The 27,101-nt window shown below is 39.1% G+C and overlaps 4 protein-coding genes across 7 annotated transcripts in view; 2 read left to right on the top strand and 2 right to left on the bottom strand.

Annotated features, from left to right (window-relative positions):
* LOC132202741 (receptor-type guanylate cyclase gcy-19-like) overlaps nucleotides 1–13,617 on the top strand; it is a 92,890-nt gene extending 79,273 nt beyond the window's left edge. The window contains exons 2-20 of one of the 2 annotated variants that reach the window (XM_059629885.1): nucleotides 5,478–5,639; nucleotides 6,715–6,934; nucleotides 7,696–7,821; nucleotides 7,994–8,271; nucleotides 8,859–9,181; nucleotides 9,453–9,684; nucleotides 9,748–9,912; nucleotides 9,998–10,151; nucleotides 10,208–10,388; nucleotides 10,497–10,721; nucleotides 10,780–11,027; nucleotides 11,087–11,269; nucleotides 11,328–11,537; nucleotides 11,596–11,773; nucleotides 11,829–12,000; nucleotides 12,056–12,209; nucleotides 12,324–12,436; nucleotides 12,500–12,707; nucleotides 12,968–13,617. In XM_059629885.1, coding sequence (XP_059485868.1) covers nucleotides 5,513–5,639; nucleotides 6,715–6,934; nucleotides 7,696–7,821; nucleotides 7,994–8,271; nucleotides 8,859–9,181; nucleotides 9,453–9,684; nucleotides 9,748–9,912; nucleotides 9,998–10,151; nucleotides 10,208–10,388; nucleotides 10,497–10,721; nucleotides 10,780–11,027; nucleotides 11,087–11,269; nucleotides 11,328–11,537; nucleotides 11,596–11,773; nucleotides 11,829–12,000; nucleotides 12,056–12,209; nucleotides 12,324–12,436; nucleotides 12,500–12,707; nucleotides 12,968–13,571 — 4,101 coding nt within the window. In that variant the 5' untranslated portion in view covers nucleotides 5,478–5,512 and the 3' untranslated portion in view covers nucleotides 13,572–13,617. The remainder of the gene's footprint in view (nucleotides 1–5,477; nucleotides 5,640–6,714; nucleotides 6,935–7,695; nucleotides 7,822–7,993; nucleotides 8,272–8,858; nucleotides 9,182–9,452; nucleotides 9,685–9,747; nucleotides 9,913–9,997; nucleotides 10,152–10,207; nucleotides 10,389–10,496; nucleotides 10,722–10,779; nucleotides 11,028–11,086; nucleotides 11,270–11,327; nucleotides 11,538–11,595; nucleotides 11,774–11,828; nucleotides 12,001–12,055; nucleotides 12,210–12,323; nucleotides 12,437–12,499; nucleotides 12,708–12,967) is intronic. The other variant, XM_059629886.1, reaches the window with a different exon arrangement.
* A 1,568-nt stretch (nucleotides 13,618–15,185) lies between these two features.
* On the bottom strand, nucleotides 15,186–16,549 carry LOC132202744 (protein transport protein Sec61 subunit beta). The gene is made up of 4 exons (XM_059629891.1): nucleotides 16,405–16,549; nucleotides 16,216–16,316; nucleotides 15,903–16,001; nucleotides 15,186–15,626 (listed from the first exon to the last, which is right to left on the bottom strand). The coding sequence occupies exons 1-4, from the start codon at nucleotides 16,405–16,407 to the stop codon at nucleotides 15,539–15,541; spliced, it is 291 nt and encodes a 96-aa protein (XP_059485874.1). The 5' UTR covers nucleotides 16,408–16,549; the 3' UTR covers nucleotides 15,186–15,538.
* Nucleotides 16,550–16,798: 249 nt separating this feature from the next.
* Nucleotides 16,799–24,470, top strand: LOC132202260 (tyrosine-protein phosphatase non-receptor type 23). 3 transcript variants are annotated; one of them, XM_059629057.1, is made up of 21 exons: nucleotides 16,799–16,982; nucleotides 17,046–17,248; nucleotides 17,391–17,568; nucleotides 17,629–17,773; nucleotides 17,903–18,015; nucleotides 18,074–18,250; nucleotides 18,306–18,547; nucleotides 18,598–18,730; nucleotides 18,792–18,926; nucleotides 18,978–19,221; nucleotides 19,280–19,485; nucleotides 19,579–19,950; nucleotides 20,031–21,074; nucleotides 21,218–21,490; nucleotides 21,778–21,945; nucleotides 22,037–22,339; nucleotides 22,399–22,671; nucleotides 22,743–22,927; nucleotides 22,986–23,290; nucleotides 23,364–23,501; nucleotides 23,755–24,470. In XM_059629057.1, exons 1-21 carry the CDS (start codon nucleotides 16,896–16,898, stop codon nucleotides 24,048–24,050), a joined length of 5,220 nt encoding a protein of 1,739 aa, XP_059485040.1. In that variant the 5' UTR covers nucleotides 16,799–16,895; the 3' UTR covers nucleotides 24,051–24,470. The 3 variants fall into 3 exon arrangements, with proteins under 3 accessions (XP_059485040.1, XP_059485039.1, XP_059485041.1); XM_059629056.1 differs by having other exon boundaries at nucleotides 21,760–21,945; XM_059629058.1 differs by having other exon boundaries at nucleotides 21,760–21,945; nucleotides 23,364–23,496; nucleotides 23,755–23,831.
* Nucleotides 24,109–26,464, bottom strand: LOC132202261 (peptidyl-prolyl cis-trans isomerase B-like). Its single transcript, XM_059629060.1, has 5 exons — nucleotides 26,256–26,464; nucleotides 25,871–26,198; nucleotides 25,088–25,170; nucleotides 24,872–25,014; nucleotides 24,109–24,420 (listed from the first exon to the last, which is right to left on the bottom strand). Exons 1-5 carry the CDS (start codon nucleotides 26,307–26,309, stop codon nucleotides 24,300–24,302), a joined length of 729 nt encoding a protein of 242 aa, XP_059485043.1. The 5' UTR covers nucleotides 26,310–26,464; the 3' UTR covers nucleotides 24,109–24,299.
* Between the last annotated feature and the right edge of the window lie 637 nt (nucleotides 26,465–27,101).

Here is a 27,101-nt window from a genome sequence, read left to right as displayed (position 1 = left end):
ACTCGGCTTTATTAGCCAGGCGACCTCTTTTTCAGCCACCATGGCATCCCCCATTGTCTGCGACCACTCCTCTGTGAATAAAAGTGAGACTAGAGTTTTTTTTATAGCCTAGTTAAATATTAAAAATGTTGCTTGAAGAAGTTTTTAAACGCAATTGGAGCTTTAGCAGTGCCAACGACCGAAAATATTCCAAAACCATCAATCAAAAAGTATCATAGGGGTATTTATTTTGTCCGACCGGTTGTTGAGCGGTTTGTCCGGCCACGCCCTTTGCAAATTCCTCATTTTCCAGGCGTAGATGCGCGCCAAGCGATGCGATCAATTAGCCACGAAGGTCACTCTTGGCCAGGCCGGTCGCGAATTTTGACTGCGGCGGGCAAAGCAGATGGCGGAAATTGCAAATGTAATGTGCAGACGATTTTTAATGCTGCAAAATAATTTTTTAGAAGCCATTGAATAATACCATTTATTTCTGATTGAGATTGATTTAAAAAATCTAACTAGCATAAATAATAATTTGATATTTAAATTAAACCGAAAAATATGATTTTTTTTTAATTTTATTTTTATTGTATTTTAATTGTATTTTTTTCTTATAATTTACAAGTCCATAAATTTATTTATTGGATTTTGCTGTTTCAAGTTTCAATTTTAATAATTCATCAATTATTTTTTCATCACGCGCTAATCTAAATTATAATTTTATATCAATTTCTTGAATTTAAAATGGAACATCATTTTTGTTCTACAAATTTTCAGCAATTTTCCCACAAAAAGCTGTACAAGATATTCTTACCTTCTGACGTTCTAGTACTTTTTCTCTTTACAATAAAGTGAAGTTATTTATTACAAGTCACGGTTAATTCGTTGTGAAAGCTTTCTATCTTTATTATCCCAGAGGAATCTTTCCCAGCATGATTGCAAAATTTAAACAAAAAAATTTGCACACCATATCCGTTTTGCGGCACGATTTCTCTAGCACGAATTAAAATCAGCCCCTAATTGCCATCACGCCGTCTCGTGATCGTGCTGCTCATCATCATTTGTAATAAAGAAAACTGCATTGATTAATTTGCATTGCATCTGGTGCACGAGACCACTTTTCCGCTGCACGCAACTATCTCTTCTGCGATGCACTCGCGGATATCCGTTTTCGAGCTGCATACTGGGCGTTCACTTTTACAAATGCACTCGGGCCGGGAGAATTTATTATCATAGTAATTCTATTTATGCGGCAATCAATTCTCTAGGTCGATTCATTCACGAAGAGGATGAAGAAGGCAGAAGAAGAAGAAGAAGAAGTGCAGCTCAATATAAAATGCACGCGTGCTCTCCAAAGTGAGACGAGAACGAACAACACAACCTGTTGCTCTCAATTTATATATAAATGCAATAACAACAATAATCATCATTTACAATTCTCGTCAGCAGCTTCGCAACCACAACGATAAGTAATTAAGCGACATGTGGACGTCCTATTATGGGGAAACACGCTTTAAACAATTAGACCGTTCGAAGGCTTGAGAGGGGAAATTTCTCAGTTTAATTAAATGTGCTATAGGAATCTGAGTAATGCATTAACATGGTTAGTTGATTGATTGAGACTTGATACATAAATTACTCCGATCAAAAGTAATTTATTTGGGAATAATTATTAAACCAAATAATGCATTTATTAAAAAAGTTATTTTTATTATTTGTTTATTCCTCACTAATCTAGGAAAAGAAAAATAATCAATAAATTAAATAAATATAAATAGATAACATTTTAATAAATAAACACAATAATAAAAGAGCTAAACAATACAGAGTAATAATTTGATATTCTTGGAGAAATTAACTTTTATTACTCTTATTTATTTAAATAAATTAAATCGCTTTAAATTAATTTTTTATTATTTTGACTATGGGTTCTAATAATTGAAAAAGGGGTTGTAATTATATAACAATTATAGAGCTGAATGTTTTTTTTTTACATCAAGTCAGAAAAAAGCTTAAATTTTGATAAAAAAAAGGACTTAAGTTTACAGTCTGTGGTGTGAACAAGTTAAGTAGATTAACTTGTAGTTGCACAGCTTATCAAAACTGCCGTGCTTTGGATTTGCGCAAACAATCAACAACGTATTAGGCGGCGTCGGCCCTGTTGCTCTCGACAATACTAATAAATTCACCATCCATCACTACGGAGCACCCGGCACAGAGCCGTGATTGATGGAGTCACTTCTCGGCGCCGAGGGCCGTTTGGAAAAAGGTGTCGCTAATCGCTCTATTATGGAGTTTTGCATTTCAATCAACGGATTGCGTGCTTTGCTGTTTTCCCGCCGCGCTCCCCGTCGCGAAACCGGGTCAGCTTCTACATACGTGCACATCAAGTAATTACTGCCGTTGTGTGCGTTAATTGCACCTGTTTTCGTCGCACCGTCGCCGTATTTGCGCGTTCAAGGGAGCTAGACTGACGTTTGCCATAAATTAAATTAAATTTTTTTTCTCAATTTGGACTATATTTATAAGTGGATCATGTGAGTTTGTTGATATTCCTGGACTTTTGCGAGTTTGAAAAGTAAAGGAAAATTAATATTTTGGAGACGAATTTCGGTAATAATATTTAATTTAATTTACTCTCCACTTATTTAAAATTATTTTATTTTTAAAAACGAATAAAAATTTCATGAAGTTAATGAAATTCAAGAATTATTTTTTTTATTAAAATAAAGTTATTCAAATAGATTTTCAAAAGCGTCACAAACAGAAATAAAAGACATTTTAAAATTAAATTAATGCATCGTTCCCTTTCAATCTGTTTTATAGATTTTTGTGTATTAATTTTTAACATTGTTTTATTCTTAATCTGGGCAGATATTTGCTTTGTTTTAAACTAATAGAGCAATAAAAAATAAAGAATATATTTATTTATAAGCATTGCAAAAAAAATCAATATTGCCATTTTAAGGTAAACATATTAGGTTTAATTTTTAATTTATGACTGGAGGGTTACATAACTCTGCCTAAAAGTCGAGAAGGCGCGAATATAGTGGGTTTTCTGGTTGTTACATAACACCTCCGCACCATGGAAATGGTGTTATTATAAATTCGTGAACGGAAACGGCAAAGATCCGGATGTAAATAGTCCACCGCTTATCACAGTGCTATAATATAAAGAACAAAAATGAATGTAAATTTGCTGCCCTTTCAGATTTAACCATTTGACTTATATTCTTGCGTTGGCTCATTGATTTGTGACGAGCCCGCTTTTTACGTCATTATTCCGGTTGAGGTGCTCCGAGATCAGGCAGGCTTTTCAAATAATTCCCGAGTCATCGCGGCGAATGATCAAGTCGTCAGCATGGACAAAAAAAAATAAACGCCCGATCCATCTTTTCTCGCATTTGAGCCGGTGCTATTAGCGGCGGAAAGGAACTGATGCGTCTTCTTCCCACACCCTCCAGACGAAACGGGATCATTGTCCTGATCCCCTTGCAGCAGACAAACAAATCTATCTCTTTCCAGCCAGGAGAGAAAAACACGCGCACCTAGAATGGAAAAAAAATAATTTAATAATAACGCCTAGGAAAATTCGGGCACTCTTTTCGAGTAGCAGGAAATGCTGCTGCCGAAAAAGTAAACAAACTTTCTAAATTTACCCCCGGCCTCGATTTCTGATGCATCTTTTGTCTTTTGGCAGCGCGCGCGCGTGTGTCACCGTGTCTTATTATTGTTATGAGGCATGTGATCGCGAAACCGAGTCGGGAATGTCGTTTCGCGCGCGTGACGTGTCCGCCCGTCCGACGGAGCTAAAGGTTGGACGCCGTCCAGCGAGACACAATGCTGACTCCGCACCCCGCTACGCCACGACCGAAATTTAAATCCGTCACCCACGCTCGTTGCTTGCGAAATCGCTCGGGTGGAGCTCCGTAATTGGATGCAGAAACGTTGTTTATTTCTCATTGTTATTATTTATTCTATTTTTATGTTGCTTAATAAATTTAAAATGTAAAAAGTAATATAATTTAAAAAAAAATCCCCAACATTTTTTTTCCAATTTAAAATTTTTTTGTATTGACCGAGAAGAATAAATAATAATAATAATACTATAAAAAAAATGCAAGCACACAACAATTTGATTTGTAATCAAGGCGTATATTAGTACAATCGCTAGACTGGTGAAATAAATATGTTCTCAAAATAGGTGACTTTTCAGTATGTTATTTGAAAAAGTCATGGTTTCAATAGTTAATATTTAAAAATTAAAAAAGGAAAACAAGATAAATCGAAATAATAAAAGTAAAAATAAATTAGCTGAATTTTTTATAATTTTATTTTTATTTTAATTACTAATAAAACCACTTTAAAACTTTTTAAGTTATGAACAAAAACTTTCTCATTACAACTGGTTAAAACAGTAATATCGCATATTACAATGCGAAAGCTCATCCGTTTTGCTAAAACCACTTTCGTCATAAAAACAACACGAGATTTCTAGAAATTTCCGCTTTTCCGCTCTACAAGTGTTCAAAATTTTAAATGTGAGACATTCTGTTGGCAAATTTTAATTTTGAAAATAGTGATTTATTTCATAACTTTTTTTCCTTATTCCAAATTAAGGAATTTAAGAAAGTTTTTTGTTTTCAAATTTATTATTAACACAAAAACATGTTGCTCGTTTTTCTTTATAATTATAAAATTTGCAATTATTAAGATCTGCTGCTTATTGTTATTTTTCTTCAATGTGTTTCTTAATAAGCGAAATGTTTTTGGTCAAATATATACATTTGATTAAGTTTGGCCATGAATTTGAAACTGAGTGGCACAAAAATGATGCCAACGTGCAAAAATGCAAGGACGTGCGGCGTGTATTGTGAAACAAACATAAATCGGACGCGGATCTCGCCGTCGACGAGTCACGTCCATCAAATAAATCAAGCTTTCCGTTCACCGCTTTAATTAGTCGACACACATTGTTAATTTTCGCTACGAACTTTTCCACCTTTTTATGCTAATTTATTTGCACCTCAGGTTGCACGTCACCTTTTATTTCTTCTTTGGATTATTTATTGCTGTTCCAACACGCAAAGTTCACTTGTCGGGCTGTTTTTTAATTGCGCACTTACATCTCTGCAGCACACGTTTCGAACCGCGGCGCAAAATCGGCAGATCCATCTTATGAACGCGCTGATCGACTGAGAGTTCTGAACGTCTGAGCATTTAGCAGATATTTGAATTTGATGGTTTCATTAACCCCGATCGGCGCGGTGGCGAGCGCACCCCGAAATAGCCGCACTTCAAAATTAAGCGAAGCCGCGACGATTTTGCCAACAATAGCTCACTTTGAGAGCCAAACCTAATTGCAAACTGTGGCGACGTCGGCGTCGTGTGCTTCATCGCTCTGTACTCTCTTGCTTGCCAAAATTACATTTAACCTTTTTTTTTTAAATTTATCTATTTATATTTTTAATAATTCGTTTCCCGTTTTGTTGCAGTTTCGAGAGGAATCGTCCACTTCGACTGAGGTGCAATGCAGCCCATGGGCCTCTTCAGACCCACGGCGCTGCTCGTTTGCGCCTCCATTCTGCTAATTTGTATAGCGGAGACCTACGCAGACACCGCCATTGGTGGCCAGAGATGTCTCACAGACGTCAGAGGTCAGTATTTTTATTTCTTCTGCTGATAATGAATAAAATTGCAATCACTCCACAGATATTAATTTATAATTTGGATTACAAATTAAATTTTTTCTCTATTTTTACTCTTTCTTTGAATACTTGCAAGTCCAGCTGTTATTAAATAATCATTTTTGATGACATTTTAAATCTGTCAGATTGCGTGAAGAAAGTGAAAATTATTCTTTATTTATTAATTTTACTCCCAATTATAATATATTAAAATATCAAGTCACCCTTTGTGAATGGTTATTATTGTTTTTATAATTTAATTAGTTCAAATCATTTACGTATCAATTGTGTGAGATGCGTAGATTCCCAGAATAAGCACGAAAATAATTCAAGCCTGGAACGTTGCGTGTCAATGTCAAAACAGAAGCTAGCTTTCAATCCTTTTCCCCCTAGTTGCAAAACGCAATAATAGACTTCACACGCAACGCGCTTTCGCTCTGTGCTGCGCAGGTTGCATAACCGTAATTGAAGGACGCTTTTCCTTCATTGGATTTTCCTTTTCCCGATTACTGACTAAAAGAAATTGAAGGTTTTTTTAGAAAAGGAATTTATAAGAGGGTTTGATGGGTTGTTATAAAATGTGAGTCCTCGGGCTGAAAGCTTGTCGAAAAGGTACAAAGACCTCCTTGTGGGTTTGTTTTCTTTTGTCATTTTTTGGTTTTCCCCGAACTGGATTATCTTTGCTCAAAAACATGCCCCAGAAGCGATCGGCGGTGGTCATTTCCTGTCCTTGTGCGCATTCTGCATGCCACTTCCTTCCGAAGCCGAAAATTAAGACTTTTTTACGCTCAAATTGTGGTTTCCTGCGCGCAGATAAAAGCCACTCGCACTTTATTGTGAGAGATTTCTATTTTCCTCCCCTAAAGAAAAGCGACCTTTTTAATCTCGACCGCCACCACGAGTGACAGAAAAGTTTGCCTTTGTCAGACTAAATAAACAGAGCTCTTGATTTGCGCCTGAGAGCCATTTCAGCAGAAAACGTGACCGAAATTTAGAATGAGCGCGAAAACTTTTCACTTAACTTTTCCAACTCCTGTGATTGCAGAAGTCCACCCGAAGCGGTTCCTATTCTACCGGGGGCAGACTCTGGACCTGACCCTTGAGAGCTCGTACCGTCCAGCGCACATGGTGCTCACCCGAGCCTTCTCCATTTTCCTCACGGAGGTCCTCGGCTATCATTCCGTCCGCGTGGTCGACCGGGACGACGGGTGCAACGCGACCATAGCCATCGAGGGTCTGCACAACCCCCTCGAAGAAAACGTCTCGTAAGTACCAAATTCAATAATTATTTCCATTTTAAAACCATTATTGATCAGTTTTAATTTGTATAGAATATTTTGTTCATGATTTCATTTCTTAATTGTTTCTAATAAAGAAAAATTTATATTTTAATATGAACTGTTTTTCGAAAATTTTTCATTTTTGACAAAATTTCTTTTTCGAATTTTTAATATGAATTAAAAAGATCCCTTTAATTTTTATTCTTTTTTGAGTAAATTATAGTATTCGTATAATTGTTCTTTTTCCAATGAAAAAAGTAAAGAAATATTTATTTTATTGAGACCAATTAACTTCAAACATTGATTGGCTGTATGGGAAGTACGGCTCGTAAATTTCAATGATCATATTTCTTCGGACACCGGCTCTCGAAGCAAATTTCAGTGCGATGAAAATAAAGGAAGTCGACAATCACCGAGTGGACCTGCTAGATGAAATAATCTCGATCACGTCATTCTGCTCAAGTGCATTGACTCAAATGCGCAGATTGATGTTAGATCGCTCGCGGTCGGATCCACCACTCGAACAGAATGGCGCAAACAATTTGTGTTGTTTCGGTTCAACCTTGAAATGGGTGCCGACCCGACCGAGTGAGCAAATATTAGCTCAGCGCAGCTGTTGTCGTTGTAAAAGAGACGCGCCACCCTCAATAATTAATTTCCGACCAATTAAATGCTTTTTCAAATTTTTATAAAATTCATATAATTTTTAAATTAATTAAACAAACGATTCGTATTTTTGTCTCCAGACATCCAAAAGCGATGATCAACCTGGAGATTCCACTAACTGCGAATCAAGATTTGCATTTAGCTAGTGGACTTCCTAGGGGCTCAATTGATGTAGAAGACTGTGGAAATACTGGACCAGTTGGAAGGTACAATTTGAACAATATGATAGCACCGAATAAATATAATATTTATTTAATTTTTTTTTAATTAATCTACAATTAATAATTTTATTTTTGGAAATATATCAAATAATTTCTTAAATTTATGTATTAAAAAATAAAAAGATTAAGTAGCAATCGATTTAATTGAATTCGTTAGATTCGCCTGGTACATCCCGACTGGAATTGTGAACCACTTCAAGGGCCAGCAAGTGAACCAACCGCCGCCCGACCATTGGCGCTTGTTCACCAAGCCCGAGTGGACCACAATTTTTGACCAAGACGTCAGTCAATTTGCCAAGTACACAAGAGATTTGAAGACGAAGGACTTTTTCTGCAAGAAGGCCTACTGCGTGGACGGGGTGCACACGCCCGACCAGTGCCAGCAGAACGCCAAGGGCAAGGCCAAGTGCGCCACTCTTCTGGCCGACAAACCAGGTACGCACAAATCGCACAAATAGACCCATCGTGATGCAACCGGTCGCGCAAACAACGCTTTTTAGTTTTTTTTTTCAGTGCTTCGCTTTTATCTCGGAGACGCGTAATTATTTGCTATCATTTTCGGGATTAAATTGTCTCGTTTTTCGCGGAACGCTTTTCAGGACGCGATAATATTTGACACATTCGACGCTTTATTTTAAATGTCTGTTTGTTTAAAAATTTCTAATTAAAATTCAATAGTTTTATTTCTTTATGAATTTCTTTATGAATTTGAAACCCTCGGAAAACGTTAGAATAGCCGAACGGCAATTTTAAACAATTTTGACACTCAGTTCAGAAGTTCATGTGTAAAGTAATAATATCATGTACTTAAACCAGACAATTATAATATTCTCATTACACATCGTAAACACATTTGATTAAAATTCCTTATCATTTCTTGAAAATTTTTCGGCGCACGATTTTGTAAACAAGTACGAGATAAAATTGTGGACTTTGTCCCTTTAAAAGCAGTCACGCAGCTATTCATCATAAACAACGCAGATAACCTCTTTCGAATCTAACATCAAATCCGACCTTTGCAGAAAACACCGAGTTTGTGGTCAAGCAAATCAGCGCCCTGAAACTTTTTGTCAGGGTGGTCTGGGTCGGGCCTCATTTGGAAATGCTTGCCGAGCAGTTCGCGGACAGCCTGAACTTGTCCGGCTCTCCAAAGGCCGTGGTTGCCCTGAGTTGGCATCCTGGAGCTTTGACCGCAAGGAAAGCAAATAAATACACGACTGTCAGCTTTCCCGCCTGCGAGCCTGATGACCCTTCACCTGCTTGGCCCTGTTACAAACTCACCCTCCACAGATTCGTCAAAGTGGCTTGGAGGCCCCTGAAGGATAATGCAAGAGTTGCCTATGAGGTAAATAAAATAAATAAATTTTTGCGATTAATAATTCTTGTATTTTTATTGTTCTCTTTTTCTTTGTAAATTACTTTGAGCTTTTAATATCTAAATTTGGGCAGAGATTGTCAATTTATATATCATTAAAGCCAAGTAGCAAAATATATTTCATTTTCAAATACAAAATTGTTTTAATCTGGATAAAATATACATAATTATTTTGGAAATTCTAATGAAATTAGTTATATTAAAATTTTGATGATGTAATAATTTTTGTTATGATTTTCAGGCTGTGCACAGATTCCAACTGAACTCCACCGAGTACGAAGCCATCTTGGCCAAAATTCCAAACGAAAGTCCCATCGAAAATTATGAAGGCATCGCCTGTGAATGGATGAGAGCCAATTACGAGCTCTGGCGCAACTGGGTGCCCAACGATGACTCAGAGCGGACAAAAATCTACATCGGAGGCATTTTTCCCATGGGTGGCGATGTCTACACAGCCAGGGGTATTATGGCAGGTTCGTCTCTACATATAAATGTTAATAATTCAAAATATTTATACAAAATGTTGACAATTTCAGCCGCCTGGATGGCGATCACGGCTGTGAACAATGACACGAGAGTTTTGCGAGACTACTCGTTACAATTGCACGCCTTTGATGGCAAATGCCAAGCAGACACTGTGATGAAAAGCTTCATCGACTACATCAGGCTGCCCTACTACAAGCAAATAGCTGGAATTCTCGGTAATTGAAAATAAATAAAATAAATTATTTAAAAAAAAAATTATTATATTATTCTCCTAAAACCATATAACTTTTGTATTGCTAGGCCCTGCTTGCTCCGACACTGTGGAGCCGTTGGCTGGTGTATCGAGGCATTACAAGACAGTCATCATTAGCTACAGTGCTGAGGGCTCCAGCTTTTCAGATAGAGAAAAGTACCCCTACTTTTTCAGAACAATTGGAGAAAACAAGCAGTACAAGTGAGTGAAGATTTCTGCCGTGTAATTACTTTATTTGATTAAATTGTCATTGTAAGGTATGTTTACTTGAACTTGCTTGAGAAACTTCGGTGGAAAAGGGTGGCAGCGTTGACGGAGGACGGCCAGAAGTATACAGAGTACATCTCCCACATGCAGGACTACATGCAACAAAATGGAATTGTTTTTGTTGCTAATAGAAAGTTCCCGCGAGAACGTGGAGAGCTCGCAATGTCACAGGTAGGAAAGGATGGAAAATAATTGATTATTTAAACAATTCAAATGAGCATTTTTTTCTCAAATCAAAATTAAATGAAACCAAATTGTATATTTCATCTCGAATTTCAGTACTTGGAGGATTTGAAGAGCAAATCTGCTCGCATCATCATTGCTGACGTTTACGATGATGCGGCTCGAACTGTGATGTGTGAAGCGTACAGGCAAAAGATGACTAGCAAACAGGGCTATGTCTGGTTCTTGCCTCTCTGGCTGCAATCTCGATGGTACGACACCGACCACTTCAACAAGAGGAAAAATGAGACTATCCAGTGCACCACGGCCCAAATGATCGAGGTACAATTATCGATGATTTCAATTAATTTGATATGTATTAACTGAATGGTTATTGTAGGCAATCAACGGCCACCTGGCTCTGACCCATGCCTACTACGCACCAGACTCTGATGCTATGCAGGAGGGAATGAGTGTGGGCGATTGGAAGAACAAGTACGAGCAGAAGTGCAAAAGCAAAAAGGTGGAAATGTCCAATTACGGTGGCTACGCTTATGATGCAGTGTGGACCTACGCTTACGCACTGGACAAACTCTTCCATGAAAACCAATCGTATGCTGCTGATCTTCACACCGCATTGGCCACAAAGTAAACAAACCCTTTTCTAAAACTTTTGTTTTAAATTGCTGATATCATTTGAATTCTAGGAGTTTTGTTAAGCATCTGAGTGATACAGACTTCAACGGTGTGTCTGGCCACATCAAATTCAGGAATGGTCCATCTCGAGTGTCCGTAATCCATGTAGTCCAGTGGCTGAACAATTCCACCTACATTGTCGGATCCTTCGAGCCCAACGTCTCGGAGAGCAAAGGCGAAATTATAGGCGGACGGTGAATATTGCCATTTTCAAATTAACTATTTCCATCTAATTTTAAATTTTAATTTCAGCTTGGATTTGAATATAACTGCATTGCGGTGGTTATCTGAAGATGGCAAAATGCCAGACGACGGCACGGAACCGCCTCCTTCATGTTTTGTCGCTCCGATTGCTGATTTCTTTAACAGTTCCTGCGAGACTGCAATTATCATAGCTAACTTATTAGGGTTCATAATAGTGTCATCCATGGTATTTATCGTCTTCTTCTACATGAAAAGGAGGTAAATCGCAATCTGGATAAAATGTCAACAAAAGACTTCAACATTTTTATTTCTGCAGATACGAACGACAAGCCAAAAAGTATATGCAATCCATGGGAATCGATCTCCTGCCTTCTGCCAGCTCCTTGGACAAGTGGGAAATTCCCAGAGAGGACGTTGTTGTCAACCGAAAATTGGGAGAGGGCGCCTTTGGCACTGTCTACGGTGGTGAAGCTAATTTGGCAGACAAAGGATGGGTCAGTTTTTTAGCTCCTATTCAAAGTTTGCATTTTGCTCACATTGAAATTTCAGGTTGCCGTTGCTGTGAAAACTTTAAAAATGGGCTCCACGACAGAAGTCAAACTTGACTTTTTGAGTGAAGCTGAAGTTATGAAGAGGCTTGACCATCAGAACATTGTAAGGCTGCTGGGCGTTTGCACCAAAAATGAGCCTGTGTACACAATCATGGAGTTTATGCTCTATGGTAATTTAGTCCAATAACTGAGTCGTGCTAGAGCTAATATTTATCCTCTCCTTAGGTGATCTTAAAACATTCCTATTAGCACGTCGTCATTTAGTTACTGAAAGGGGTTCGGAAGAGAATGAAGAGATCTCCAGTAAGAAGCTCACAAACATGGCGCTGGACGTCGCACGAGCTCTTACCTACCTGGCCGATCTCAAATATGTCCACAGGTTAGAGAAATTACTTGTAATTTTGCATAGAACCTCCAAAACTTAGTTGAACTTAATAATATGTTAAAAATTTTGAAACATTTTTGTAACACAAGCTTTATTGTGAACTTACAGGGATGTGGCTTGCCGTAATTGTATGGTGAATGCGAACAGAATCGTCAAGTTAGGTGATTTTGGAATGACCAGGGCCATGTATGAGAGTGACTACTACAAGTTCAACAGAAAAGGTCAGTGGAGACTTTGCTCTCGAATAAGATGTTCTCTAAAAAAGTAAAAATTTGTGTTTCCAGGGATGTTGCCCGTCAGATGGATGGCGCCTGAGAGTCTTGGCCTGGGCATTTTCACGCCTAATTCGGACATCTGGTCTTACGGAGTGCTGCTGTACGAAATCATCACATTTGGCAGCTTCCCCTTCCAGGGCATGAGCAACAGCCAGGTTCTGGAGTTTGTCAAGAATGGGAACACGCTCACCATTCCTAAGGGCGTCAAACCCAACTTGTAAGTTGAATTAATATCTTTTTTATTCAACACTTTAAATTTAATTATTTACAAATTCTTTCCCAAAATTGGGACCTTTACTCCAATTAAACATAATTATAATTTCAAGAACATAATTTAATTTAAAAGTAACAGACTTTGGTGCACACTTTCCCAGTGAAAGATCATTTTGAATCCTCCATTTTCCTTGGTTAATCCTGAACTTTTTATCAACCGCAATCTTTTATTTTATTTAAATCTCTTTGTATAATTGTTAACAGGGAGATGTTGCTGAGGGCGTGTTGGGCGCAGGACTACAAGAAGCGCATCAACGCGTCGGAGGTGGTCGAGTTCCTTGCCAACAACCCCAGGTTAATTGCCCCTTGTCTTGACGTGCCGCTCGCCTCTGTCCAGATGGAGGACACTGCTCAGCTAGAGCTGAATCTGCCCGAAAAGTCCCGCAAGTGTTCCGTCTCTCTGAACAAAAACAGGCAGCGCTCGTTGTCCGGCGGCGGCGCCGCCACCACACCCAACTCGCCAACCTCCACTTTTGACGCCGAACCAAAACTCTCGCGCTCGGCGACGAGCCACGACGTGCAGTACCCCCTCATCCCTGGGCCCCCGAGCAGTGGTCCCCGATACCCTCCCACGTCAGCCGCCCCTCCTGCCCCTGACACTGTGCCATTGCTGCCAACGCAGGTCGTTGACCAGCCCCCCTCCTTCAGCGTGAATGTGCCCATGCTGCCGCCACCCCCGCGGCCCGGAGACTTCATTGAGAATGGCGGCGCCTACATGACGCCCAGAAGACTGCCCATTAATAAATTCAACTCGGCCTTCCCGACAAGGAGAAAAGACGACGCGGCCGAATTCACCTCGGTCCTGTAGCTCAACGCCAGCTAGTCTCCGTTTTATTGACACACATTTTTTTTTTCGTCGGCAGTGCATGTTTTACACAAATTTCATTTTTCTTTTTTTACAACGTCCTCCCAGGGTGTAAGTAACGACCGCAGTGCCTGAATTGATGCCTAGTTTTAAGTGAGCCGATTTTTTTTTGCAATGACAGATAATATGCCAAAATTTTAGAACTTGACCTTTGAATTTAAATTTATAAGATATTCAAATATAATTTTAAAGTCTTTTAAAAATTATTTTTCTTTCATCGGACGCTTCAAAGAAACAGCATTAGATTTTTATACTTTTTGACTATAAAATTTACATTTTGATACGCAACAAGGCAAAAAAGATGCATCACATTTATAAATTTAAGATAAATCAGAATTCTTTTTTTTTTCTTAAAAGTTTTTAACCTTTTTGGGCATTTTTTTAAACTCTGGATGGACACTTTCATCAGTTTTGGCACAATAGCTTCATTCAAGTCAATACTCATTAAAAACAGCCATGGCAATTATCATGAACCAAACCAATATAAGCTTACCATTTAAAAAAAAAAATCAATAATACTATTCAAATATTTAGAGTTCCTCACTCGTAGAAACTGTTTTTAAGCTCTTTTTTTCCTCTAAAACAATATTACAAGTACAACCTCTGTGCATAAGAGTTGCATCGAATGCATGATAAATATCGTAAAAATATATTATATCATTGTTGGATGTTCATTTATGGCCCGCTATTATAAATGTTCAACGTTGACGAATCTCCTAACCAAAAAATATTTATCGCCCACTTGGGTATTTTTTGATTACTTTGCATGCAGAACAAAATAATAGGCCCAAAATTTTTGCTGCTGAAAACTAGACGATGAGGAATCACGGAATGTACCTGAAGTATATTTTAAAATCAAAACGTAGTAATACAAAACTATTAATATTTAATCATGATAATATTGTTAGACGGACTCGATATGAAAAGAACGTGTAATTGTAAGGATTTAATTGTAATTGTGGATGTGTGAATTGGACATCACATCAATATTAAATGCATATATCTCTGTATACCGCTGCTAATCTGATAATATAAAAAAACATATACGTATCCGTCAAGCACTGATCAGAGGAAGGATATTTTATCTATTGTTAAAGATGTATTTGTGCGTTGGAAGAAGCATTACGGAACGATAATTATACGAACAGAAATGGGTTTTTCTATAATTCTGTTGCAAAATGAATTGCGTCCTTCATCATTTACTGTAAAAGTAGCATCGAGCAAGAATTTTGTTGCATCACATTGAAATGAAAATGACTGAGTATCCCTAGTCGCAAGCGAGAAAATACAAAAGGAGATTGACAGAGAGAGAAAGAGAGAGTGGGGTGGAATCAAACATTTGATTTTTTGCTCAGTTACAAACATCATTGTATGAAGAATTCACAAAAATGCTGCCTCTGATGGCACGATTGCGAAATTCATCAACCTTTCAGCAAATTGAATGAACTGCTCTGTATATAATTCAAGATATGTTGTAACAATTTATGGTATCAAAATAATATATTTGTAGTAAAAACTTCCAGTGTTTTATTCCTTTTAGAAAAAAATACCCGCGACTTCTCAAAAAATGAGTCTTTTATTTCAACCACAATAATTAATAACATAATATTCTCGTACAATAACTTAGAGCCATGAAGATTGTGAGAAAATTAAAAATGTCTAACTACGAGAAAAATTAACAGCAGCACAACGGCTTTTACTTTTTTAAATCAAGAATTAGTTCATCATGCAATGGAATGGTTGCACATCCCTTTCAATATTATTTTTACGGTACAAAAAAGGTATAATCAATCATCTGCTCTCAACAAATTCACTTTCACTTCCAAGTAAGTCTCTTTTGGGATTTTTAGGGATTGATCTGTTTTGATGATTTTCTTTCGTTTTTCTTTCATGAGCGTGGTTGTGATTCATTACGAGCGGGTGTACTTGCCCCAGATGTGCAGCATAAAGACGGAAGCAATGAAGAGCAGAGACATCACCAGCACGGGAACGGGGCCACTAAAAGAAATCAATCAGTCAATTTAAATTAGCTTGTCATTGCATTTTATTTTTAGAGAATATTGAAGCAGGAACATTATGGTTCCTGAGTAACGTTAAGTATTGAAAAAGTATTAAGCACATTACAGGAATAATTAATATTATCTTGAAAAAAATTATTTTAAGTGTCAATTAAATGTATTTTAATTTTTTTTAACTGATTAAAAACAAATTTTTACCACAGGACTTAAAATACATGTTTTTTTATGATGCCTTAGCTTCAAAATAAAATCTTACACTCTGATTCCAGGAGAGTCATCGGTGTAGAAACGCCACATTCCACCGCTGTTAGTGCCAGTAGTGCGGGTCCTTGCAGATGTTGTTGTGGTGGTTTTCCTACAATTGGAAAATAAATTAAAGATACATCCAATCCAATAAATATGTAAAAAGTTAAGTTTAAATGGGAATTATGTTCATAGCGGATTTCTTTTCAATTTAAATACAAAATTTTAATAAAAAATGCTCTAATTTTTATATCCAGGTGCTTAGTCTGTGTAAACTGGAGGCAGGTTTGGAGAAAAATCGTAGATCATAGTTTTAAAAAACCAACCTCTTGACGACTCCGCCGCCTCCACTGGAGGCCCGGGGCTGCGCACCGGCCTTCATCGACGGCGACTTGGACCCAACGTTGGTCGCGCTTGCAGAAGCGGGCTAAAATCAGCAAAAAATTGGTCAGAATCGAAAGGAAAAATGCAGAAAAGGTGCGGAAAATCGGGAGGTCAATTTTCCCGCAGCTCACCATGGTGCTTCAAAGTTTTTCCAGCAAAAACACGAGAATGTGGTGCTCACGTCGACCGTCTGCTTCGTGTTTGATTCCTCCACGTCAGCCGGAGAGGAGGAGGAGAGGTCACCAACATGCAACAGTGTTGCCAACCTAGCGGTGACGTCGCGTCTGTCACCAAGAAGGTTGTCACTTTGGCAGCTGGACGAATGGCGGGACATTTTGAAATTTGGGTAAAAAATCAATTTCTTTAAAATACGCTTAATTTTGAACAAAAAGTTGAGTAAAATCACTGAAATTTCATTTGGAAAGAAAAAATTATTTAAATCCAACCATTTCAATATCAAATTAATAATAACACGCCTAATTAGATTATAAAATTGACGGCAACATCGCGCCGGTGTGACGTCACGAATCACTTGATTTGCTTTACTGTCATGCCAAATCCAAAACAAACCCTAAATTTCGAGTTTTGATTCGGACTTAGGGGTGAATTTTGAGCTGCCGCGATGGAAGCGGTGCCCCGACTGCCAATGCTCAGTTTTGAGCTGAAGCAGAGCCCCGAAAACACCGAATTCGGACACAAACTTCGCAGTGTAAGACTCGGTGATTCATTCGCCGACTCGAGATAATGAAAATTTTCTTTTGCATTTCCGCAGTACATTCGAGATTACTATCATGAGGACCCTGAGACCTATTCAAAGGAAATCCACGAGCTGGAAGGTCTTCGGGCATCGGCCATCCGCGTGTCCAAGGACGTGGAGGGCTGCGCCCTCCTCAAGAAATATTACTGCCAGTTGAATTTTTTGCTGAGCCGATTTCCAATGCAGGAGGATGGAGTAGCCTGTGCAACTTACTTTTGGTATAAATCAGCACGTTTATTCTTTTTCTACATTTTATGAATGATTTTGAAGTTAAAATACCTGTCTTTAATCCTGATTTCCCAAGACAAAATATACCATCAACACCACAGAATTAATATAATTTTTTTTTATATATTTCAGGATTGACATTTATACCAACATAGTGTACAGCACTTCCTCAATCCGGCACGAAATGGCTTGCATCTTGTACAATATCGGCGCTCTCCATTCCCAATTGGGCAGTTTTGACAATCGAACGACGGCCGACGGAATGAAAATGTCCTGCACACATTTTCAGTGTGCTGCCTGGTGCTTTCAAGTAAAGTCCACATCCATTTAAAATGTTTTCAGAAGAAAATTTTCATTATTTTTTTTATAGCAAATGAGGGAAACTCTAGGCAGGCCTAAGGGCTCTGACATGTCCCCTGACTTGATGCAGTTCCTCAACTACATCTGTCTTGCCCAGGCGCAGGAGTGCATTCTTGAAAAGAGCATGATGGACAACAGAAAAGCTCTTATTATTGGTAAACTCTGTTTTTTTTTTCATCATTTTCTGTCAAAATTGCAACTATGCGACTAATTTTTCAAATCTAAAAAATTTTTTTTGACAACAAAATTTGATATTAATCCTTGAAAATTTTTGTTCGTTGCAGCAAAAGTTGGTGCCCATGTTGTTGAGTACTACAACTTGGCCCTTGCAATCCTTAACCAGAATTCATCTGACGCAGGTTCAATCCTAGACACCGTTGGTTCAAAACAACACAAAGTATTGTTTACTCAAGTCTGACAACTTTCAGATAATATTTCCTAACATCTTTTCTCAGAATTGGTCAAAGTACATAAACTTTAAGATTGCCTACCACAACTGCGTTGCTCTTTTGTACCAAGGGCAGGCAATGGAAGAGCAACAGAAAATGGGAGAACGCTTGGCCTTTTACCAAGCTGCGGTTGAAAAACTCACCGAAGCTGCCAAATTGTCCAAGGGTCTAGAACTTTCAGACGTAATATTGATTTTCTTCTTCAAGTATTTCATTTTTAAAAATCTACCTTCCACAGGTCATTGGAGACGCACTGCAGTTTACACAGGATGTTGTTGAAGGAAAGCGAAAAGCAGCTTTTAATGACAATGAATACATTTATCATGAGAAGGTGCCTGAAAAGGACAGTTTGCCGCCACTGAAAGGTGCCTCTCTTGTCAAAGGAATTCCGTTCAGCATCAACGATGCAGATGTTTCTGGCGTTGACATCTTCGCAAGGCTGGTACCTCTCAGGGCCCATGAAGCATCGTCAATGTACAGGTTGGTCATAATTTGAATTTTTTTAGCAAAAAATAAAGTTTTACTTTTAGCGAGGAAAAGGCAAAACTTCTGCGTCGTGTTGGTACCCAAGTGGATGAGAAAGACACTGAGCTGAATGCATTTATGTCCTCATTGCAACTTGACACACTCAATGTCGGATCAGATGGAGATCAATTACCAAATGTAAGATTTGTATTGTTTCTCTATTGTAAATAGTATGAAACTAATTTAATTTATTTCTCAGGATTTAATTGAAGCATGTGCTGCACTTAGTGCTCAGCCAGAAGCTGTCAAGGAGCTTGTGAATGCAATGGACAAGCTAGCGGAAACATACCATGAAGTCGAAGCCATGCTTCAGGATATTGACCAAATTCTTAAAGTAATTTATTTTTTATTATATGAATGAAAATTTTTACAAATATTATATCAGGATGAGGAGGAGAAAGAGAAAATCTGGAAAGAAACCTTTGGTATTGACAGGCCGCCCTCCATCGTAGCCACGGAGTTGACTCGAGAGGCCAACAAATACAGAAAAGCTCATCTGGTTGCTGGAGAATCAAATCAAACTCTCCACAAGGCAATGTCATTACATGTGGCCAATTTGAGGACCCTGTGCAAACCTTTGGATGAAATCGCAAACGAACTGCCTCAAACTGTTGGCGCTGGAGCTGAAAGTATTCATTCCAATAGTATAATACAGTCCGTTTGAGAAAAGTTTTATATATATTCCAGCTGAAGAAGATAAAGAGAGTATTAAGGAAGTGAACAATCTGGTTGCCAAAGTCCGCGAGATGAGCACTCAGAGGGCCATGCTTTCGGCTCAGTTGAGGGAGGCTGTATTGAAGGATGACATTACAGGCCAGCTGGTTACCAGTGCTTCTGAAGGAGGCGTCCTGGATGTTTTGTTCGAGAAGGAAATCTCCAAACACCAGCCTCTCGTAAGCTTTATCCAATATTTCAATAAAAAATAAAACTATTTATTGTATTTTGTGATTCACTTTCAAACTTGTTATGAATTATAATCATTGCAGGTTGCTGTAATTGAACAAAACATGGCTGCCCAGGCAAACATTCTGAGAGCTTTGACAGACGCTTATGCTCGTTTCGCACCGTCCCGAAAGGCAGCGAGCAGTGCCAACAGGAAGAGACAGGGAACGATTGCTGCCCTGCTTGCCTCTTTCAATGCCCGAGAAGACCTTCTGGCAAAGGCCAACAAAGGCCTTGAGTTTTACTGCAGACTGGAAACCAGCGTCTCAAAGTTGTTTACGAGGGTCAAGTCAGTGTGCAAGGTGCAAGAGGAGGAGCGTCAGCAACAGCAACGGGCCAGCATGCCTGCCCAGCCAGCAATGCCAAACACTGGGGTCACCTCGGTGGGAAATCCAAAACTGAAAGACTACTTGCAGGTAATTATTTGAGTTAATTTGTAATTTAAAAAAATTGCATTCCTTGATTTTATTTATTTATAACATATAAATTTTCTCAGGCCATGAAACAAGGCGGGCAACCTGCGGCCTTTAATAATGCACCTCAGCCTTCAGCTGCCATCCCACCATCAAGCAACCCTTACTTCTCCCAGACTTACAACCCCATCAATCCTGGCGCCCCTATGCCTTCGGCCACTCCTCCGCCGGTCATCACCCCTGTCAACCCTGCTCCAGGGGAGGCTGTTCAGTGGCCGCCTACTATCAGGCCAAATCCTGTTGGCTCTGAAGAAACCCCGACCTATTGTGCCACCCCACCGGCACCCTCACCTGAGAAGCACATCAACAATTCAACCAATCCGTATCAGCAAGACAACCAAAAGTTCCAACAACCTTCTCACCCCTACACCCACCAGAATCATCTCAACCCAGGGATGCTGCCCAAAGTTAACAACGACGCCCAGCCAACCGTCAGCAACCCTGGCACAACCCCAACCTATTCCTATCCCACCCCCGTAAGCCACTCGTACCCTTACTACCCTCCAGCAGGATACCAACAACCACCGACATCCACCCCTAATAAACCTCCGGCTTCGAATTTCTACCCTCAGCAAAATTACTACCAGCCAAGACCGCAGTACCCTGCAAATCAACCTCAAAATCAACAGTACCCTGCCAAACCCCTGAACAATTACCCCCAGCAGTACTACCAATCTGGTTACAACTATGCTGTGCCTTCGACGAATTATCCAGCTCCGGTTTCTACCCCTCAACCGCCAGCGCAGCAACCTCAAAGGGCTTATCCGTCTCCTGCGCCGACCGTTCCAGTTCCGCAGCCCTCCCCTGTCCAGCAGCCCCAACCATACCAGGGGCAGATCCAAACTCCAGCTGGGCAGGGATACCAGCAACAAGTTCCGCAACAACCTGCTGCAGGAAATGCCGCTGCTTATCCAGCGCCTGCTTCTACTCCCCAGCCAGCGCAAAACTATGGGCAGCAGCAGACAGCAACTGGGCATCCTTATGCTTACACCTACCCTTACAACCAGAGTCCCTCAGCTTACCCCACTCAGCAAGGATACCAGAGTCAGAATCAGTATTCAGGAAATGTAAGTCTTGATAAAATTTAAATCTTCGACAGAAATTTTCTTAAAATTTGCAATTTTTCCCCATCAAACTTTTATATACTTAATGTTCTTTTTTTGAAACATATCTAATTATATTAATTACTTATTCTTTAATTTTCTATCAGGCTGCTTACAACACGTCGTCTCCTAACAATGCCACGCATAGCCAGTATACGAGTGCTGGCAAGTCGAATCTGCACCAGACCAACACCTCCGAAACAGCAGTCGGTGGTCAAACGTTCGCAAATCAGTATTCTGTTGCCTCCAGCACTGCACCAACTTCGCAGCCAGCCTCTTACTACAGCTCTCCGTACTATGGATACCAAAATCAAGCTCCAGGCACGCCGACGTCGGCTCCCATTCCTGCCTACACACCCAACCAGCAAGTGCCATCACAGGTCAGACTTTCTTCAACCTGTTTATTGTTTATTAGATTTGTAACCTTTGGATTCTGTAGGTGTACGGTATTTTTCTTTGACTAATGCTCTCTTTTTTTCCCACAAGCGGCTATTCTCTTGACAGTAGTACTTCTCACTCTTGTCTTAAAAGGTGGGAAATTACTCCAGTTGTTGTTCCCAAGCATGCGAGATTTGTCGTCCTCTTCTATTGAATCCGAAAAAACATATATATCAATTTCCAAAATTACATTTTTCTTTTCTTTTCGCAGTATATGACTTACATGCAGGCACGAATGCCAGACACTGCACCCCATACAACCTTCAGCAGTTCGCCCAAAAGAAATGCCAACTCATCAAACGTGGACTTGCTGGCAGGGCTTGATTTCAATGTGAATACGCCACCTCTAATTCCAGAAGCAAAGACCACACAAGTTTCATCAAATGAACCAGCTAAGGTAATTTTTTTTATCAAAGGACTAAATAAAAACCTCGATAATTTAGTTACGAATAAATTAATTAAAGCCGAATATTTAACCTTTTCCTCAGGTTGCTGCGACCACACCTACTCAACCAACTCCGGCAGAACTAAAACCCGTTGCCCCGAAAGCTGCTCCCTCCGAGCAGCCTGCTGAACCTCCTAAGTCGGCTTCTCCGGCTCTCCTCCCCATTCAACCAGCAGCAGTGAAAGAACCTGCTCCGAGCAAAGATCCTTATGCTGAGCCTGAGGCACTTGCCCAGTTCACCCAGGAAGTGGAGAGGCTGGAGAAGGTCGTCGAAGGTTTGAATAACAAAACTTTGAACGGACCCACCCCTCTAGATTTGAAATGGAAAGAACTGCAGGAGTTGCAGGTTTGTCATCTTAATTTTTGCAAACTGAATTTTGTGACTGACTCTTTATGCAATACCAGGAGAAGGACGCTCACAAAAGGAGCATATCAGTGGCAAGGTGCTATCCCATGAAGAACAGGTTCCCGGACATCCTTCCGTTCGACCACTCTAGAGTGGAGCTGCCGTCAACCAAGGACGACTACATCAATGCTTCGTTTATCAAAAACATCTCTGCACGAAGCTGCGACTACATTTTGACGCAGTCTCCTCTGCCTTCAACCTACTTGGATTTTTGGACCATGATTTGGGAGCAGCAAACTGAGTTGATTGTCTGCTTGCTTAGCGATGCTGAGGTAAGGGATAGAAAAAGTTTTGATCTTTTAAAGTAAAAATGATAATTAATTTAATGATTGAAAAATTTCAGCTGAATGGAGAGATTTACTGGCCGACACAACGAGGTGAAGAGTTGGCAATAGGAAAGCTGCGGATTTCTTTGAATTCTGTGAACGTGAAACCCAGCTGGACCGAGAGACTGATTTCCATCACACACCCTGAGACAAAGATTTCAAGAGTACTGGTGCATCTGCAATTTACTGTCTGGCCAGGAAGGTAATCTAGTGGAAATAATAGGCATTTGTTAAGTATGTCACAAATGAATTTTTTTTAGTTCTTTCCCTGACTCTCCGAGCGCATTCCTCTCTTTTGTGGCCGAAGGTTTGAGCCAACATGCTCAACAAAGGTCACCAAAGCACCCAGTGGTGGTGCATTGCCATTCCGGAGTTGGTCGTTCTGGCCTCTTCTGCCTCTTGAGTGCCGCCATGAACGAAATCCGCAGTGGCAATGGCTTGCCCGACTTGCTCACTGTGGCAGCCATCATGTCGCACCAGAGACGGGGCACCCTGAGGGACAGGCAGCACCTGCTTTTTGCCTACCAAGCAGTGCTCTACCATTGTCAGGACCTCCTCATGAAACGTAATTATTTCTCTGAATTTTTGGCATTTTCTGCTTTTCGTTGCTTTTGTTGCTAAGCTAGAGAACTTTGCAGGCGGAATTCTTACTACTAGATCAAGCTTTGATGCTCCGCTTGCGCCGAAAACTCACGTGAGACACCCTTCAGAAGACTTCCTGCTGGGACCTGGTAGTTTGAGCCAGTTGCAGTCCGGAATCGAGAAAATGGGGTTAGGTACTTTCAAAGCTTGAGTGTTTTGTTTCTTTTCAACCCTTTCAAAAAAGCCCGATAAATAACTTATTTTTCATTCCATTGCTTTATTTATTTAAATCATGTAGAAAAAAGTTGCTGAATTATTTTTCTCGGCAAATGATGTTGCTTTGAACTAGAAGTAAGCCATAAAAGGCAGCTGAAGAAGCCCTCCTTTTGTGTTTTTTTCTAGCCATATTGAACGGATTAATAGATAATCTACTAAAACCCGATATAGGTGCGGCAAATATTGAATGGAATGTGCCTCAGCCAGAAACATCGGCCACACCGATATCTGTAGAAGAACCACCAAAATTGGAGCATACGGCTGCACCTCCTGTTTCGTCTTTGTCAGAATTGACCTCTCTTGTACCTGACCTGAGCAACCTGACCCCTAACAAGTCTGGTACGAAGAAAGGTCGCATCTCAAAGGAGGACTTTGAAAAGAAGCCTGGTTCTCTGGCTGGCAGCATCAGTCCGCAAGAGGAGGCCGACCCGCTCAGCAAGCTCGACCCTTTGTGGTCGCTAAAGTGACTAATTAACGCAGTATAATATGATGGTAGAGAGTTAGAGGCGAAAGAAACAAAGTAGGTGCTTATTTATATTTATTTTTTGTTAAAAAATTGATTATTCTCAAATCTGGACGTACATAATTCCGCTTTTATTCATTTTTACTCCACTCTTTGGCTTTTGTATAAAAAAAAAACATGCCAAAATACGCGCAGATTGTTCAAGCCGCTGGTGATAAATAAATTTAGCTTTTGCTATTTGAATCGTAAGAAATTAATCCTGTTTTGCTTTCTCGAGATATCGGTCTAGTTGTCTGATTACCCAGTGGAAAAAGAAGAGAATCAAGCATGAGAATCCAAGTGGAATTGCCGCCGCTTCCGCCCACTGCCACAGTCTGAAATTATTTGATAATTTTTCCAATTCCTTTTTTTTTTTAAAGCCAAATCATCTAACTCAAGCTGATTCGTATAGCAGACAACAATATACTTTGGCTTAATAGAGTAAAAAGTTCTGGCTGGAATAAATGGAAGCTCTATAAATGCACCAGCAACGGTATTAAATACGCCCCTGTTAGATAAAATAAACACACTAGCAATACTTGTATCACAGTTGCATCAGATTCCATCCTGTCAGAATAAAAATACTAGAGATAAAATTTATATTTAAAATTCAGGCACATTCATTTGGAATTGTGAGAGAGCTGCTTTTGGCGGTTGGCAGTGATTGCGAGGCACTCTAATCCTAAGATTAATTCTTAAACTATATACCAAAGCTTTAGGATGGCAAAAGGAACTTTGGTCGTCTGCCTAGCAACTGCAGGAACTTTGGGTTTGACTTGAGATTACTCGTATGGCTGGTCGGAGATGATGAGAGGCAAATTCAAGGGCAGCTCTCCGCAGTCGATGACGACGACGTCTTCAATTGGGTGATCTTCTGTGTCAGTCTTCACCAGTTCAATTTCGTGCACAATACTTTGACCCTTAATTACCTTAAAAAAAGAGGAAAATTGGAATTTATTATTAGGTTCCAGAAAGAAATCAATTTAAATTAAGATAACGTACTTTTCCAAAGACAACGTGTAGTCCATCGAGCCAAGGAGTCTCCACTGTGGTAATAAAGAACTGACAACCATTTGTGTCTTTTCCTGAAATAGGAAGATTACAATAATTAATTAAAATAAGATTTTAACTGCAATCAAACAGCATTTAAATTCTCTGAACAAATCAAAAAAAATATTTATATTTTCACTTATATTATTGTTTGATTTTAATATTGTTAACATATTTTTCATTAATAATTAGAATTGATTTTTTTTTTCATAGAATCTTTTTAATTTCAAATTAAAATTGTTATAGAACTTGTATAATAAATTAAAAAGTAGCTGACATGGTATAATTTTTAAGAAGATTAAACGAATTTAAAAAATAACCATTTCATTACATAAATTTATATTATTACTGTTTAATTTAAATATTAGTAACATATTTTTTAATTAATATTTTAATATTATACAATAAACAAAATGTATAATATATTTAATATTTAAGAAAAAAATTTATATTTTTTTCTAAAATTTTTATCATTGTAAAAAAGTTTGTTAGTCAAATGTTTTAAATATTATTTAATTGAGGACATTTTCCTATGTTATACAGAATTAAATTATATTAAAGAGTTGAGTATATTTTTATATATGGATGATGTCATCGGACATCTGTTTATTTAAGTGTGTGATAAAAAATTCGTGGAAATATTTTACTTCCCGTCTAGAAAAAAGCCCTAGCGAACAATGAGCCCATTAATTATTTATATAATATAGATTTGGGTACGAAAATGTTAAAACTAACCTGCATTAGCCATGCTGACAAACCCTGGGGCGGTGTGCTTTATTTCGAAGTTCTCGTCGGCAAAATATTTGCCATAAATGCTGGTGCTGCCGGCGCCGTCGCCCTTGACGATGTCTCCACCCTGGATCATGAACCTGCGGATGACCCTGTGGAATTTGGTGCCCTTGAACGTTTTGCCGTCAATGCCCACGGTGGCCAGGGTGATGAAGTTCTCCACCGTTTTGGGCACGGTGTCGCCGAACAGGCCGATCACCAGTCGCCCGGCCTCGCGTTCGCCGATCTTGATATCAAAGTAGACCTGCTTGGTGACTTTGAGCTGCTCGGCTTGCTGAATGATTTTTTTTTAATGAAAAAGTGATTTTAAAAGGCTTCGGAAAGGTTTTACCTGGGTGGCGCACACGACGGCGGCGAGGGTGAGGAATTTGACGAACATGGTCATTTCGGTGCTCGACTGCTTCTGATCAAGGGAAGCTGCTGAGTTGGAGCTTTTTGGATGTTTTGTTTTGCAGCTTCTCCTTCTTCTCGTCCTTCTCCAACGCTCTCTGTATACAATAAAAAAGCTGGCGGTTCACAGCATTGGTTCAAAGCGAGGGGGCGAGTGTAGGCAGGCAGGAAGGGGGTGCCATAACAAGATAATAAAAAAGCATCCAGAACAGTTAGTTCGACGAGAGGCGCGCGCATTAATATACAAATGTCATATATACACCCGGTCGCCTCTATATCTACATAAAATTATATAGCACACTGTAGCACACTGAAATATTTTAAATTCACATTTTAGAAACTTGAAACTCATTATGTGCTGCAATATTTTTATTAAGTATGGAATTGAGCTTTTTAATCTTGATTTTTATCAATTCTTTTTTTGCTTCAATTTACTTAAGATTTTAGATGCTTGATTTATTAGAATATTATTTGAAAAATTTTCTGTTCTTACTTTTAATTGCTCTAGATAATTTGTGCATACTAAAAGAATCATTCTTGTGTTGCTTAAGAAACTAATTATCTTAATATCATAATTAATGTTTCCTTAGCATGGATTTTTTCAAACAAAGATTAAGATTGCAACATTGCAATCAGCTTCATCTTGTTAACCGATCGACATGTAACATGTGGTCCAGATGTGGCCCAAAAATAATAATTTGTTGTTTCATTTTTTTCTATAATTATAACCGCGGGCAATTTTCTCGCGAACCGCGTTGCTCTCTCGATCGCACCCGCCGCGTTTAAA

Source organism: Neocloeon triangulifer, unplaced genomic scaffold (genome assembly GCF_031216515.1).
Source record: "Neocloeon triangulifer isolate White Clay Creek 2 clone unplaced genomic scaffold, ASM3121651v1 ptg000015l, whole genome shotgun sequence".
NCBI classification, from domain to species: domain Eukaryota; kingdom Metazoa; phylum Arthropoda; class Insecta; order Ephemeroptera; family Baetidae; genus Neocloeon; species Neocloeon triangulifer.
The sequence above is the reverse complement of the archived record's forward strand: the minus strand, read 5'-3'. Positions and strand labels throughout refer to the sequence as shown.